A 17,240-nucleotide genomic window follows, 5' to 3' on the forward strand; every position below is an offset into this window, starting at 1 on the left:
GTCTGCTTTCTCCCCTCAGCCCTTGTCCCTTTCACAGTAGTTACTCCAGTCCTTTCCTACTCATTCACTGCGATTGACACCTGGACCTCCTGGATGTGCTGTATCCTCAGTGTTCTCCATAGTACCTGTCAGGCACTAGGCTAATTAATAAATGTTATGAATGAATCCTTGAAAACCATGCAAAGTTCTTCAAAGTATCTTGGATATATCCTTTCCTCTAGAGGTTGGCTTTATGATCATCCGTCCATCACTTATTCAAAAGTTCATTCATTTAATACTTGCCGAATGCATCTCACTATGATAAATTCTAATATGATTTATTTCAGGTTGCCAGCTCATAGAGAACTGAATTTTATTTAGAGGGTAGGCGTTGATTCGGATTCTGTGATGATGTCGAATTAGCATAATAAGGCTTTCTTTTAGTTTTTTGATTTAAAGAATTTAATATTTGTCAAAAAAGAGGTTTCTTCATCATTAATAAAAAGCATAGAACAATGTTACCCTCATGGCTTTTCAAGCTCCTATGAGTTTATGGTCCACAAGTTTTTCATTTAAAAGGCATGCAGGGCCTTTGATGCATGAAGGACATTTGGGTTTATTATTTCCTATGCTTTAGTTGGGTCCATTTTAGATTAAGAATTCAGGACTCAGGTTTTAAATTTTTATTTATTATTGTTAGTATTAAAATTTCCTTAATGATATTTGTTGAAGCAATATGAGTCTAGACTGGTTCACTAGTATCTTAAGAAACCAACATTGCTGGAAACTTTAGAACAAACAACTCTTGAGAAATAGTTGTTTCCAGAGCATGTGTTTGACCTGGTAATGATGTGCTGCATGGGACACACTCCATAACTGAATGCTTGGATTTCAGTCTCAATGCCACTCCTGAAAATCCCAGCTTTTTGCTAACGTGCACCGTAGAAGGTGGTGGTGATGGCTCAAGTGGTTGGGTCGCTTGCAATTTTAGTATATGTGCTGCCGAAGCAAGCACAAGGTTGGGTCTCTGCCATTCATGTGGGAGGTCTGAATTGAGTTCTTGGCTCCTGGCTTTAGCCTCTCCTGACTCCAGCTGTTGTAGGATTTTGGGAATGAACCAGCAGATGAGAGATCTGTGTATGTACATGTACTTGTGTGCATTTCTCCCTCTGCCTCTTAAAACAATCAAAGGAAGAAGGGAGGGAGGAGGAAGGGTTGTTTGCTAGACAAAGCGATGCAAAGGCTTCATGTATTTTTCCTTTCACCAAATGTTTTTTGAAGACCTCCCAACATTTAGGTCTGTGTGTGGCACCAGGAGGGCTAGTAGAGCCTGTCTATACAGGAGTGAGTTTTATGTTTTCAGAATGGTTTATCTGCTGGATATACTTCCCCCTTCTCATCCCGGCCCCTTTCTGTCTCCCTCCCATCTTGTTTTTCTCTCTCCATGTTTACTGTCTGGATGGTCTTTGCTCTCACATGATAATCTGAATTAGGATGCCTCTTTGGCTTCATTGGCTTGGTCAACTATCCTGAAGGTCTGATGGAAACAGGAATTTTTATGTACTCTTGTGTAGCTAGAGCAACACTTAAATAGTAATCCCAGGTTTTCAGGATCTGATAAAGAACTTGGCCAAAAAAAAATCATTCTGTGTGGGAGTTTGGACTCTGTATTTCACTGTGGCCACCCTGTGAAAATGGACACTCAGGTCATTTTGTCCCCGTTCATTTACTGATGGAATCAAAGTGTGTACCTTGTTTTGTACTATTAAATTATTTATGTTGCATGTGGTTTTCTAGAAGGTCTCCAGTGAACTGTGGATTTTTAGCACTACTTTCTGATCTGTGTTAGTCTAAAAAGCCTTTCGAAGAGTTTTGGGAATGATTCTGATACTGGAGCATAACTGTAATTTAAAACAATCCCTCATTGGGATGATTCTTAAATATTTGTTTCACTTGCTGAGCGCACTTTATTTCTTTCTTGCAGCACTCCTCCAACTCTTAACTCCTCTGAGCATTTTTATCACATTTTCATATTGGTGTGTTCCCATTCCCTTGTTTACATCATCATAGACAGACACTTTTGAGTGACAGTTAATTTTCCTTTTCAGAACTCTCCTAACCAGCATTAGCTAAATCCCAGACACTTCTGTCTATCTCTAGGACAATAACAATGATAATAGATTTTCATGATGGTTACCCAGAGACATTGCAAGACCCAGACAAGACTTCTTTATCATTAGGAAAGGGAGAGAGGGAGTCCTTGAGAAAATGTTTTTATTGCTTTCTAATTGAAAAATGACAGAGACTTGACATGCATGCTAATATTCTTTCCTCCCTCATGGTAGCCAAAACTCATAAATTTCTTCAGTCTTCTCTCATGATGCCAATCAGGGCCTTAGAACTGTCTTCAATGCAAACCACTAAGTAACTACTACAAGCTGGTTAGGGTTAGCAAAAGAGATAAAAGCTTAAAAAGTTGTAGAAGAGGAAGAATTTGTTGGATAACAAACTTGCTCTGTACACTGTGACTGTCATGAGTACAATTCACTGCTGACCTGTAATGCAGGGTCCCAACTCTCAGGGAAGCCTCTATTGTTGAAAGCTGCCTGGTTGTCTTGGAGAAGGAGGGCAAATTTTAAGGTCTCATAGTGGCTGTGATAGGCTCCAGTCTGGAAGTGACATATGCTAAATGTGCTTACAACTCCTTGCTTGGAATTCCTTGAACTTTACCCAGCCAGAAAGATCTAGAAGGTGTAATCTTTCCTGTGCCCAGATGTGGCAATCACACATACTGGCAAAATCACTAATGACTGCTGTATCACACATCATGTGTTTTAATGCCAAATTTCTCAGCATATTTAAGTAAATAGAAATAAATAAAATGTGTCTTTATGATTAGCAGGATGTTTAGTAACATTTCTTGCTTAAAAAGCAGGCAACTTCAGGTATCTCCACATACTGAGAAGTGATACTCAGGACTTGCCAATGACATTCTTGGAGCATTTGTACTATGCATTGTTCACAAAATAGTAATACTTGTTGCATAAAAAAGCAAAGTTGAGAAATGCTGCATAGTCTCTCTTCTTTTTGAGAACTTGGAGTGCATATTTGCCCATTAAATATACTGGTGCATGCTGCAGTAAAGAAACTTATTTTTTACTTCATTTCTTCCAGTGTTTCTTAATTTATGTTGATCATATAGTAATTTTTTTTCCAAATAGCATCTAATAATATCTCATGGAACCAGGATTCTCCTAAAGGACTCTAGTAGACTGCTGGAGATGTATGGAGATTTTTATAACCTTGGGAAGTATTGAAATAGCTTGAGCATCTATACCACATGGCCCTGCCAGGACTTTCACTTAACAGTGTTGTGACCACGTTTGGTCTCAGCTCTGTATCTGGAAAACCAGGAAATGATATCATATGTCTCCAAGTGTTGCTGAACATCTCTAGGACCTACTAGGTGGCAAACAACCATTCTTTGGTCATGCATTGCTTAAAGATGCGGATATGATCTGAGATGTATTAGGCAATTTTGTTGTTTTGTGAAAATCATAGTGTACGCTTACACAAACCTAAGTGGTAGAGCCTACTACACACCTAGACTATATGGTGTGTGTGTGTGTGTGCGTATATACATTTGTGCACGTGGTGTAGCTTATTGTTCCTTGTGCACTAACAAAACCACACAGTAGTAAATGAAATATAAGAGAAATGATGCACTCAAGAAACTTGGTAAGAACTAGATGTGTGACAATGGTGTCAGCTTTACACAACTCTTTTTTAAAGATTTATTTATTTATTTGAAAGGCAGAGTTACAGAGCAGCAGATGCAGAGTTGGGGGGAAGGGAAAGAGGGAGAGAGAGGTCTTCTATCCACTGGTTCACTCCCCAAATGACTGCAACAGCTGAAGCTGGGCTGATCCAAAGCCAGGAGCCAGAAGCTGCTTCCAGATCTCCCACATGAGTGCAGGGACCCAAGGACTTGGGCCATCTTCTGCTGCTTTCCCAGAACATAGCAGAGAGCTGGGTTGGAAGTAGAACAGCAGGGACTGGAACTGGCACCCATATGGGATACTGGCATTGCAGGCAACGATTTTACCTGCTACACTATGGCATCAGCCCCAATACAACTCAGTTTTACAGTAAGCTTTATATATAAACTCTTTTAAAAATAAACTTTTATATTATTTACTTCTTACCTGCATATTTAATTTAGGTAAGCATATATATTTAGGTAAGCATATCCTCCCAAAATATCATGCTAATATATGAGTAACCTAGGATTCCTTTTCCTTGAAAAATTCACAGGAAAATATGTGATTCCAACCAAAGTCTTTGAACCAGAATGCTTCCAGGCTGCAGGCTTCCCTATAACGTTCCTTTCTTTGAAAGCCCCCTGTTTGCTTGTCTGTATGAATTTGATTCTCACATTCGAGCATCTGGACCAGTGCAGAAGAGTTGCAGGTAGCTTAGGGCACAATACCTGGAGAAGGTTAAGTGGCTTGTGTTCCTCCTAGACCCAAGGACTCACTGTATCTTTAGCTCAAAGCATTCCCTAGGAGGAGACATGAGATAGTAGCTATCTGTGAAATGCTTGCCTTGAGATCCTACTGAGAGCAGAGAACTACCATTATCTTAGTTACCCCGTTCTTGAGGTTGTCATACTCTGGAACTCAAATTTGCTTAAAATTGTGTTTATGCTGTGGTTGATGAATATCCCATGGACCCTTCACTGTGTTACTGAAATTGGGATGTTAATATCTAGTGATGAAAGGTGTGGCCTAAATTGGTATGGTAATTCTCAAGAACTGTACTTCTTAATTATTTGAGGTAATAGTTCTACCGTTGTAATATGAGATTTACCAAAGTATCTACACTGTGAAGAGCAGATTACTTTCTGAGATGTCATGTACTTTCATTCAAAGTTCTGTAACCGTGTTATTTAAATCCACTAAATTGAATCTTCTCCTAAAAAGTAGCTCACAATCTAGTCTGTTGTTTTTTGAAATGACATTAAGTATTATGTTAAGCATTTGCAAGGACTAGGAATACATGTACTTGTTAGAGCAAATAATGAGTTACCGAAGATCTGCACAAGTCTGCAATGCAAGCTGTAAAATTCTGTGCTTGTCATTAAGCCACACACAAATCTGCAGGAGAAATGCAGACTCCTTTATATTAGCTCAGAAAAATGACTAATTCTGTGTATTATTTGCTACCGCCTTACTTCATATTCATATATACATGTACTAATTAGCCTCATCAAAATCAATGATATTTTGATGATTTAATTTGTTTTGGTAACTTTTATATTCTGAATTCCTAGAATAGATCAAATATAGAAAAATGGGGCAAGTCTGAGCAACTCAGAATAATATTCTGCTGTCATTTTAATTAATCATCTGAATCCGTACATTTCCATTTCTCTGTCATGACTCTGTATTCTAATAGTTCGTATTTGTCATGGAAATGCTTTTAAAATTATTTTTAAAATCATCAGTTTTTAGCCTTGATGAGCCCATTTTGAGCTTAGCAAATTGATTTTGAATAAAAATGTAGCAGCATCGTGAAAACTTGATGTCATTGGGCTGATTCTCACTTTTGCAGTGTCTAACTTTGGTTTTGACTTCTCTGGGACTTTGCAGTTGTTTTTATAGTCCAGGTAGCAGTATGGGAGGGGCATAGACACCAGTTCTTGTTAGAGGGGCAAAGTCATATTGCAACAGGGCATGTGGGATGAGGAGTCCTATGGTTATATTTGCAAATAACCACTGCAACTTTAGGCACATAAGTAGTAGAAAGATTCCATTCGGTTTCTTTTCTTGTACTTATTCTGAGTTAGCTGTGTATCAGTAAGAGCTCCACATAGGGCTAGCCATATTGTCACAGTGCTTTAATGTGACAAAAACACCTGAAGTTTTTATGCCCAGAAGGACGGAGATGGTCAGTGCTGAGCTACAAAAGAAGAGCCAAAAAAGAGACATTATTATGTCTTTGGTAGTCTTCCATGATACAAACGATGTGAGAAAGTCAGTGATTCTCATCACTAGAATATACAGCTAGCAAAGGGACTCAGTGTGTCTCACAACCTAACCCATTGATACTGCACTATTTCAGTCTTCCTCTGTCTTTCCATTGAGGGGAGCCAGGTCAGCTTGAAGCAAGCCAAAGTGAAGGATAGAAAATAGACAAAAGGCAGGTTCTGCTTCCTTTCTCTCATTCAACCAGCAGAGCCAGATAGTTCTCTTTCTTGATCCTCTGATTTAACTGGTCTCACTGTCGATGAGGGCAGATTCACTACCCAAACAGAGGCTTCATTCCACCATCCTTTGTTCATCCAAAGCTGAGTCTATCTTAGATTGTTAGCAGTTTTGCACAATAGCTTCATATTTAATGAAAATCGTGATTGTCTTCCGTGAACAGAGGAGCTCTGAAAGTGCATGGTGCACTTTAACAAGAGACTGAGTCATGAAAGCTATAAAAAAGCACTCAATCAGAGCATTATTAATAACATGAACTTTAGAATTAGGCAGGCCTAGGTTGAATTCTACTTTTTAATGTCATTTTGGATGTACCATCTTGGCAACTTGTTTTCTATAAGCTTTAATTTCTTAATCTGCAAAGTGGAAATTAAAATCATATTTTATTTATAAAGATTAAGTAAATGAGTACTTTGTATAAACAAAACTGATTTTGACTAAAAGAGGGATGATTTACATCATTCTTAGTAGCTAATTTTAAGTTGGTAGACCATTTTCAAGGACAGACTTTGGCTCAAATTTGGAGAAATGATTCTAATTTTGGAAAAATGAAATAAGATACAACATGGAAAAGTTTAGCACCTTGAGGCAGTTTTAGATAAAGCCTCCTCTGTACTTCCACAACATTTTGTAATGATTTCTGTCTATAGCTCTTGCCTGTCTGTGTTGTAATGATCTGTTTACACTGTGTGACAGGTTGGGACACTGGAGTTTAAACTCTTGAAGGTCAGCTAGTGTGTCCTATCCGTCTTGGCTTCCTCAATTCCATCACAAACCTGAGACTGAGAGGAAGCTCTAGTTGTGTGATGGTTCAGTGAGTAGTTTGCCAGTCCAATCAAGTGATAGAATTTCTCCTCCATTTTTAAAATTCATTTTGCATTTCATTTGCTCTAAGTTTTCTTTGATTTTTCCTCTACTGTGAGAAACCTACTTGTCTTTAAAATATCCAACCTAAATTGTAACAATTGCCCTTCTTTTAAAAATGTTATTTCTTAGTGGATCTGTCTACACTGGATATAGGAATGGACCAGATTCCTTCTCATTGCCCCTTTCACAAGTTTCCACACATGTTGAGCACTGGATAAACATGAATTAAATTGAACTGAGCACATACAGTTTTTTCATGGTCATCAATGTGTTGGCTAAGAAATCTCAACACAGGCATTAATGCCAAGAGGCAGAACTCAAAATAAGCCATTATAGCATCATATAATGTGGGATTTACCCATTGCCAAGGCCTGAGAGTCTCCAAATCATATTCTACTGCATCCATTGTTTATCTTAGAACAATTGGTCTATAAACAGTGGCAGCATAATTATAAGAACTATCTGCTGTTCTTCAAAATTAATTTGTTTTCCTTGAATTTTTTCTCTAGGAACAACATGTAACAAATCATACCTTCCATCTTCAGGCAATATGTCCTCCCCCTCAGGCTAATGCACTTATTTTATAAAATTGCTGTAATTCTCCAATGAATTTGGGAATGGTCCTTTTCTTAGTTCTCTTCTGTGTCTACAGATCCCAGGCTTTGTATTTTGCAATTCAACATGGCAGAGACTCTTTGAGTTGTGTTCTCTGGGCAGCCTCAGTGTCACGTGCTTTGGAGTGGTTGTGATTCAGACTTACAAAGCCCTGAACTTCTACTCAGGTTCATTAAAATGGGCTCCCTGGCTCAAGCATTTTTCTTAAAAAAGCAAACATTTAAAAGATGACAAAGTTTTTGTTCAACAAACTAATTAATGTAACTTTCTTGTCCTCAACTTAGGAAAAGAAAGAAAGACCCTCAAATATTTTAAGTTTTCCTTAGTTACCTCGTTCAAATCTGGCCTGCCTCCCCTTTTTGTAAATGAAGGTTTAATGGAATATTGCTGAACTCATTCATTTTTGTATTTTCTATGATGGCTTAGTCATATGACCCATAAAACCAAAAATGTTTACCATCTGTTTGGAAGAATGTTCTGGACGGCTTGAAGTCCTTCAGAAACTTGTTTCTGTTTCCAAGTAACCATAGGATAATCCATTCTACTCAAAAGCTGTCCATTGTTAAACTGGAGCCTTCTGTCCCTAGGTTTCTACTGTTTTTCTACACTTCTCTGTTCTTACATACTTACTTCTGATTTTGCTGAAAACTGCAGTTCCAGTTCTCTTTCCTAGAAAGGAAGAAAGGACAGGAAGAAATTGTTAAACTCCTTTGCTATTCCTAGAGTTCAGTAGTGTCCACATTTAACTGGTGCTGGATGTTCATTGAATGAATAAAAAAAAACTACATTTCTTTATCTCAGTAATAAAGCAGCACTTACATGAAGTTTGAGAGTCTGAATAATCTAGAAACCACTTCTTTTTAGTTATAAAATTTGCTTAAAATGAAATACTACCCTCATTGTTTTTCCTTTTAGTTTATGTGAAAATTAGTGTATATAAAAATAAGTTTACCTTGCTTGAGCTCACATCCAGTATTAGTACTTACTGTGCCCAATATTAAGGATGCAGCTCTGCAGGTTTTCCCAGTCTTCTGTAGATAACTGGGAATTACGGTATTACTCTTGCTATTCTGTCAGAGTCTTGGTACCCAGTGGGGGCTGATTGAAGTGTCTGGTTTATCCTTTATTTACTCATTCCAGCAGGACACAAGTGCCTCTGGTCCTCTAAGCAGCAGTGGAACAGTGGTAAATAATACAAAGTCTTTCACTAGAGGATTTACAGTCTCATTTTGGTAGGTAGGAGCCAACCAAGAACACTTGGAGCTGGTGACAATGACTGTGGAAAGGACTAAAACAGAGTGATGTAAGAGTCATTAGGTGGTAATTTAAATTGCTGCCCCTAGAATGCAGCTTCCAGGGAGGGCAATTTTTTTTTTATTTCAAACTCTTTTTATTTCAGAAATAGTAGGGAAATCTATCTTTTTTTAATCTTTTATTTAATGAATATAAATTTCCAAAGTACGACTTATGGATTACAATGGCTTCCCCCATACCGTCCCTCCCACCCACAACCCTCCCCTTTCCCACTCCCTCTCCCCTTCCATTCACATCAAGATTCATTTTCGATTATCTTAATATACAGAAGATCAGCTTAGTATACATTAAGTAAGGATTTCAACAGTTTGCTCCCACACAGAAACATAAAGTGAAAAATAATAGATGATTTTTTTAATGATATGAAATCAGATCAGACCTATTGTCATGTTTAATCCCAGTGAGAGTCAAGTTGGGAATTGATAATTTCTTTTCTTTTCTTTTTTTTTTTTTTTTACAGAAGATCAGTTTAGTATACATTAAGTAAAGATTTCAACCGTTTGCACCCCCATAGAAACACAAAGTGAAATATACTGTTTGAGTACTCGTTATAGCATTAAGCCTCAATGTACAGCACATTAAGGACAGAGATCCTACATGAGGAGTAAGTGCACCGTGACTCCTGTTGTTGACTTTACCAATTGACACTCCTGTCTATGGCATCAGTAATCTCCCTATGCACCAGTCATGAGTTTCCAAGGCTATGGAAGCCCCTTGAGTTCTCCGACTCTTATCTTGTTCAGACAAGCTCATAGTCAAAGTGGAGGTTCTCTCAGGGAGGGCAATTTGAATAGGAATTGAATGATCAGAAACAAGCAACCAATGGGGATTGAATTCTAGACAGAGAATATACCCAGGCCAAAGGCCCCACGTGCAGTTGGAGTTTAGTGTATTTAAGGAATCAAAAGAAGGCGAATATGTCAGATGACTCAGATGTGTATTATGCAAAGGGTGATGGGGAAGAGGAGGTAGGTAGGCAAGAGCCAGGATGTATGTAGCATGTGGTGAGGTAGGATCTTTTCTGCTTTGATTTTAAAGAGACTGAGGGGAGTTGGTTAATCCTCTGGCACAAGGAACACGTTCAGTGGTGAATGTGCTACTGGCCAACTGAACCATTCACAGAGCACCGGGGAATCCAGAAGCCAACCCTGTGGGATTCAAGATCTGTGCATCTCCTGGTGGAGCCCTGTGGAGTCCACCCTTGCAGTCACTTCTAGGGTAAGATGCTTCTTTGCCCATCTTCTAGGTGGCAGTCAAACAAACATAGTGATCACTCAAACCAACATATGCCAAGTAAGCATCCCTAAAAGTCCTTCTTTCTTATTTTTCATTTTATTTATAAGGCGGGGAGACAGAGACAGACAGAGATCTTGTATCTGCTGCTTTACTGCCCAAATGCCTGTATCATCCAAGGCTGGGCCATGCTGAAGCCAAGAGCCTCAAACTCCTATCTAGATTTCCCACGTGGGTGGTAGGGACCCAGTTCCCCAAGCCATCAGTTTCTGACTCCTACAGTGTATGTGAGCCAGAAGCTAGAATGGTAAGCAGAGCCAGAACTCAAACCCAGGCCCTCGAATATGAGATGTGGGCATCACCAGTGACATTTTAACTTCTTTGCCAAATACTTACCCACAGTGTTGTTCGTTATCACTTGCTCAGCAATGCGTGTGTAATACACACATAAGATGACTTCTTAACAAAACGCTTGGTTCCAGGGAATATATAGTATTTGGACGTTGTTGCACAAATAGGCTGCTAAAAACATTCCCCTAAGTGAGAATATATTAGGCCTGTTCAACTTTTTAAAGACATGTTGAATTACTGTTATACATGGTAATTAAAAGTAATAAATGCGTATGGTACTGTGTCCCTGGGCTGGGAGTACACAGGACAAAGCATCTGGTCAATTCAGTCATTTTCGTTTCATTTCCTAAGCATTTTGACTTGTTGAATATTAGATCAAACCAGTCCTTAGCATCAGGCAAAGCAAAACCCAAAAACAAGGTTTTATAGCACTGAATAAACAACATCATCACAAAACAACTCTTGGATGTCATTGAAGCGAGGAAATTTACACTGAATTCAGAGGCGGTCAGATTCATTCTGCTGGCTTTCTCAGGAAGTGGGTGTTGAGGTAAAATGCTCTTCTCCACGTAGTTGCTGTGTTTAGGCAGAGCTAGCGCAGCAGGTCAGGATGTTGTTGGAAGCCTCTATGATTGTCGTCTTGCTGAGACTTGGTGAAGTCAGGGCCTAAGGGAGGGTGTAAATTAAAGTAGGAGGAGGAAGATGGGGAAGCGGCCTTTTGATCAAAGGAAAGTAACTCAGGAGGGTGTGGAGGCTGGCCATCTGCTAAAAGGAAATAAAAGGAAATCCCTCATTTCTAAACGGTTCATTGACCCATGATAATAAAGCAACCCAGCCAAGGAAGGATAATTATCTTTTTAAGTATCTGATGCCCTGTGGGTGAAGGCCTCCCTTCCACTCTCTTGAAAAAATAGACTCAGATTAAACAATGCCCCTGTTCTGAGTTTGCCATAGATGTGAGTTTCCTGATGATGAGCAAAATTACTTTGCCCCTTTACTTGGCCTCTTTACTTGGCCCCCTCTCTTAGGGAAATTGGACCCACCCAGCACTTCCCCTGGGCACGGTGCTTTTCCCTGGGCCCTGAGTTCCACCAGTGGCACAAGGGACTAAAGTGCTTGGTATTCTGGTGAGACTAGCAATCTCAGGATTGGGCTTTTATGCTGCCCTTTTGATGCTTAGCTCCAGGCAAAAGTATGCTTTCTAAAAACAACAAGAAAAAAGAAACAGAAGTAAGTCTAACACTGTGTTTTTTTCTTCTGTGGGTGTCTGATACGTAATGTTGAATGTATAATATATGTACACACACAGATACACACATGTTTGGAAGCCTATATGTGTATACACCTACCTTATAGGTTCAAATACAAAAGGGGCTGAAATGCTTAAGATGATTTAATAGTGAATTCTCATTTGCTAGGAATAAGGGTTCAAAGTTACATTCTTTTCTTCAAAATCTTTATGTTTACTCAAATCCACACCATAAATATGTTGCCTATGTTAACTTGTAGAAGGCATTGATGTGGCTTTGTATAAGCAAGCAACCCTTTTCATTAATGATTTACCTCCAATGTCTTCTTGGATTCTGTGTAAGGAGTCTGGGGAACCCTTGTCATAAATTGCTTAATCACATGGCACATCTCTTAATTATAGATGAGGTTTTCCAAACATTCTCAGAATGACTACACTCCTTGTAAAAATAAACAACTACTATGCTGTATGCATTCCAAATTTCTCTTGTTACTCTGAAAAAAAAAAATAAGGTTAAGATTTTAATCGTGGTGCTATACCTAGAGAAGCCAACGGATTACTCCAGTTGCTTTCCCAAGCTAGTACATTTGGCTGCTGGAGGGGACAGAGCTGGAGAAGAGGACTTAGACAGTAATGGTGCAGAAGAGATCTTGCCTCCTGGGACAATTATCTCAGTAAGCACTTGAGTCTGTCTATATGCTAACATCCCATTGTCTTAAAAGGAATCCTTGACTTTCCATGCCTGAGACACTCTGGCGAAAAATGACCTAAATGAAACAATCTCTGATTGAGATCCCAGTGGAAAGAACAGGCCATCAAAGAAGGAGATACCTTTCTCTGAAGGGAGGAAAGAACTCCCACTTTGACCATGGCCTTGTCTAAATAAGATTGGAGTGGCCGGCACTGCGGCTCACTAGGCTAATCCTCCACCTTGCGGCGCCGGCACACTGGGTTCTAGTTCCGGTCAGGGCGCCGGATTCTGTCCCGGTTGCCCCATTTCCAGGCCAGCTCTCTGCTGTGGCCAGGGAGTGCAGTGGAGGATGGCCCAAGTACTTGGGCCCTGCACCCCATGGGAGACCAGGAAAAGCACCTGGCTCCTGCCATCGGATCAGCGCGGTGGCCAGCCGCAGCGCGCAAGCCGCAGCGGCCATTTGAGGGTGAACCAACGGCAAAGGAAGACTTTTCTCTCTCTCTCTGACTCTATCCACTCTGCCTGTCCAAAAAAAAAAAAAATAAATAAATAAATAAAAATAAATAAAAAAAAATAAAAAATAAATAAGATTGGAGTTGGCAAACTCAAGAGGCTTCCATAGCCTTGGCAGCTCATGACAAGAGCCTTGGGTGATTATTGACATCATAAATAAGAGGGTCAGTTGTTAAATCAACAACGGCAGTCACTGTGCACTTGCTCCCTATGTAGGACCTCTGTCCTTAATGTGCTGTACTATGAGAATTAATGGTATAACTAGTCTTCAAACAGTACTTTATACTTTGTGTGTCTGTGTGGGTACAATCTGTTGAAACCTTTACTTAATATAGAGTTGATCTTCTGTATATAAAGTTAATTAAAAATGAATCTTAATAAAGAAGGGATGGGAGAGGGAGTAGGAGATGAGATGGTTTGTGGGTGGAGGGTAGTGACGGGGGGAAAACCACTGTAATCCAAAAGTTGTACTTTTGAAATTTATATTTATTAAATAAAAGTTTTCTAAAAAAAGGAATTCTTTTGCATGGCACAGCTTCTCTATTAAAACATAACTATCCGTGTTTCTCAGCTCTCTTTTAGCTCTTTGGTTACAATGGTTGGCAGGTGTTTGTCTCTGAGTGTTTGGGCCTTGGGCCAAGGGGACTCAGCTGTATGGTTCAGAGTATGCCTTAACAGATCTTCTGTAGATGTCCTTGTGTGCCCACTGCGGCCAGTGGAGCGCTTCCGGGACCTGCGACCTGATGAAGTGGCTGATTTGTTCCAGGCAACTCAGAGAGTTGGGACAGTGGTGGAAAAGCATTTCCAAGGGACCTCGCTCACCTTTTCCATTCAGGTGAGTGCACATATTACTCAGAAATGACTTTTCTCCCTTTTCAAATCCTAGCATTGAGCTCTTTACTCCTGCCCTGGCCCCAGGAAGGAAGCTGTGGTTTCTGCGTCTTAGGTAGTAGCAGGAAAAGGTGGACAAGTCCAAAGCAGCCCTTCTGTTCCTCAGCCCCAGAATGCACTATTGAGATGTCACTCAAGGTAATGCTTTAGTGCTGTTTATAAAGCAGGTGGGGATGTTGGACTTGAGATTAAATGGACATGAAGACACTCCAGATCTTTTACTGGAACTGGGGCTTGACAGGTCATTTTTATTCCGTGGTAAAAGCATTTTGAGCAGTGCATGGACCGAGCCCTCCTGTGTAGTTCCAGGGGAGCAGTGATGTGCAGTTTGTGCCTCGCCCTCACGTGGCTTTTCTTTTCCCTACTTTTAATTCAAGCAGCAGTGATCCTCAGAGGTAGGTCTGCCTGCAGAATGACTTGCTTGGCCTGGTAAAGAAATCAGACCCCCAGCCACTGGAGCTCTTTACGCAGAGGTCGGACCAACAGTGGTCAGGTTGGGAGGAGAAGGTCCATGAGAATCATCAGTTAGGAATTGAGTGAGTCATTAGGAGCTTGTCATTACCCCTTTCAGAGGCTCTATAGAACGGTCTGGGTATCAGTTCATAAATAATGTCCTTTCTGGCTCTGAAATCTGATGACTATGCAATTGTCCTGTGGAAATAAATAGATTATTCCAAGATGCATAGACTCTGCACTTAGCTCTTTAGTTAAACTGAATGTTTACCATCCTTCTTCTCCTCCAGTTTTGTCCCATAGACCTTCAAAGAGAATAAAGAAAGCCAGTGTTTTCAGGTTATAAAGGCTGTGACTCAACATGCTAATCCACCTCTCAAATTTTTTATTTCTTATGTACTGTCTTGCCTGTGTTGAGAATATGTGAACTTTCCCCAAAATACTTGGTGTGTTTGTGTGTATTTATATGTCAAAACTGTTGAGTTACTTAAAGGCAGATTATTCAATTCCAAGTATATTTGTCAAACAAATGTTGGAAATTATGTTTCCAGGAAGACCAGCTGAAGGAAAATAGATGAAAATATCTATCAGTGTTTAATGAAATGGAAGACATAAGTTGTATTTATAGGAAATGACCAGTGTTGGTTAACTAACATGACTTAATAGAGTTAATTCAATAAATGGAAGAACTGACTTGTGCATAGTTCTTAGAATTCTTTCATATATATAGTGTTGTTAAAGTTTCTGTTTGTTTTACTGTAACTCACCATAATATATACATCTATTTCACAACCATGTATCCTATTCCTATACATGTAGATAAAGGAACCCAGAATTTCATAATACAGTGTTTACCCATTCTGGACCTTCTGATACTTCTTGTTCTGTTATGTTCTGAATTATTCTGTTTTTTAAGGCTAGTTGCAGCTGTTAAGTCAGTGACATGACATACTAGTGGGCTGTGACTCCAAGTTGAAAAACCATGGATGCCCATAGTTCTGCTTAACCCTTGCCACAGCACAGTCTACCTTCTTGCCTCATTAGTCAGTTTCATTGAGGTACAAACACCTGGCCAAAGCCGTGGAGTCCTAATTCCATTTTGCATTTTCTCACTGTAGAGACAGTGCATGTTTTGCTCTTACACCGTCTAAGCACTTGTGTTTCCTTTGTGTCATGGCTGGTGACCAGGCAGGCTTGCTCATTTTCAGCTAAGCCAGTAGATTTGTTGGGCTTCAGAAAGACCTGAAGGGGAAAGAGGCTCAACTACAGTGAATGCTCCTGTTTTTTTTGCCAAGTTCAGAATACTAAGAGAGGCCTCTGCCCAGATGAATTCCTCTGTATTCTTACATAATAAATTACATCTACTGCAGACTTGCTGAGTAGAAACTAAAGTAATCAGTCATTAATTAAACCAGAACTGATTTAAAGATAACCAAAAAGTATGATATTTCACCTCCCCAAACATGTTCAGCCCTCTTTAATGCAATTAAAACCATAGCCAAGAGCAAAGAGCATGAAAAGTAGCAAGGGGGTTGGATCACTGGATAATTTATAGGATTTTTATACATAACTTCTCACTTATTCTTGGGCGGAAATGGAGAACTGTCTGGACCCATGCATTTGAAGAGAATGGTCCCCATGAGATACTATAAATTAACGCACAATGAAATTGGATCTGAATTATTAATGGGCAATATTTCTGAATAAGCAGCAGGTGCCATCTCTCTCTGTTCTCACCTCTGTTGTTTTTTTTTTTTTTCTTTCTGCTTCTAGGATGGTCCTGAAGCTGGACAGACTGTGAAGGTGAGTGCTTATGATGTGCATATATATTAATAGGAGTCAATTGAGAGAACTGAGAAAATCATGAGTCATTTGTGGCACACTGCTGTTTTGTTATGTCATCGTTGAGGTCAGAGAGACCCTCTGTGTGGCAGCCACAAATCCTGACCTTATCAGCTGCCCCAAACAGTATGTTTCCCATTAGTTTACAAGACATTTACCTTTTGTCATAAAATTATTATCGTGCAACCACTAAAACAGAGACTAAATCATGGAGTCCTAAAACAGAGCTGAAGTCAGAGGGGTTCATGTACGGTAGTGTCTAGGAAATAGCACACAAGCATGGTACGCATTCTGTGAATCCCATGCTAAGCCTTGGGCAAGGCGGTCTTTGAGACATGATAGATTCTTCGTACAGTCGGCTTTTGCCTCGTTCTTCAAGGAATGAGCATTGTGTGTCTCCCTTCCCTCATGGCCCTGTGCCTCTTACTGTTCCCCTTCTTGTCATCTCTTCTCCTCCTCTTTTCCTCCATAGGTATTTAATACCAAAGTTCAAGACTAATGGAGTCAGTAGAGCTCAAAAATGGGTTTTTAAGTCTGCTGGGCATGGGAAGGAGGATTTATTAGGACTGCCCTGGCTTCCATAATAAAAGTAAAATAAAAGACTGAGATCTTGGCTGATTGTGAAACTGGGCTTTAGTCCTTTTTATACAAATGCAAATTCCTAGGCAGTTAGGGCCTGTGCAAACATCATTTCTAGAAAATACTTCTTATTTTTTATTATTATTATTAATTTTATTATTTGATACAAGAAAGCAGAAGCAAGTCAGACTGAGATGCTAACATTACACTTTGTGAGATAAAGTTTTATGGCTATGAGGCTGGATGTAAGAGAATATCACTCCATACCAAACAATGCCAGGAAACAATTCTTCTCCCCCTGAATCTGCATTGACTGTAATGTTTAAACACAGCAGGTATAGACCCTTTTTTTTTTTTTTTTTTGACAGGCAGAGTTAGACAGTGAGAGAGAGAGAGA

The 17,240-nt window shown here is 39.6% G+C and overlaps 1 protein-coding gene across 16 annotated transcripts in view; it reads left to right on the forward strand.

The window, feature by feature from the left end:
- The window catches only part of FHIT (fragile histidine triad diadenosine triphosphatase), a 1,583,000-nt gene that overhangs the window by 1,273,291 nt on the left and 292,469 nt on the right, over positions 1 to 17,240 (forward strand). For all 16 annotated transcript variants that reach the window (XM_017343924.3, XM_002713411.5, XM_051852260.2 and 13 more), the window contains 2 exons: positions 13,768 to 13,913; positions 16,196 to 16,225. In XM_017343924.3, the coding sequence (XP_017199413.1) occupies positions 13,768 to 13,913; positions 16,196 to 16,225 (176 nt within the window). The remainder of the gene's footprint in view (positions 1 to 13,767; positions 13,914 to 16,195; positions 16,226 to 17,240) is intronic.

The sequence above is a fragment of the Oryctolagus cuniculus genome, chromosome 10, assembly GCF_964237555.1.
Source record: "Oryctolagus cuniculus chromosome 10, mOryCun1.1, whole genome shotgun sequence".
In the NCBI taxonomy this organism is placed as follows: domain Eukaryota; kingdom Metazoa; phylum Chordata; class Mammalia; order Lagomorpha; family Leporidae; genus Oryctolagus; species Oryctolagus cuniculus.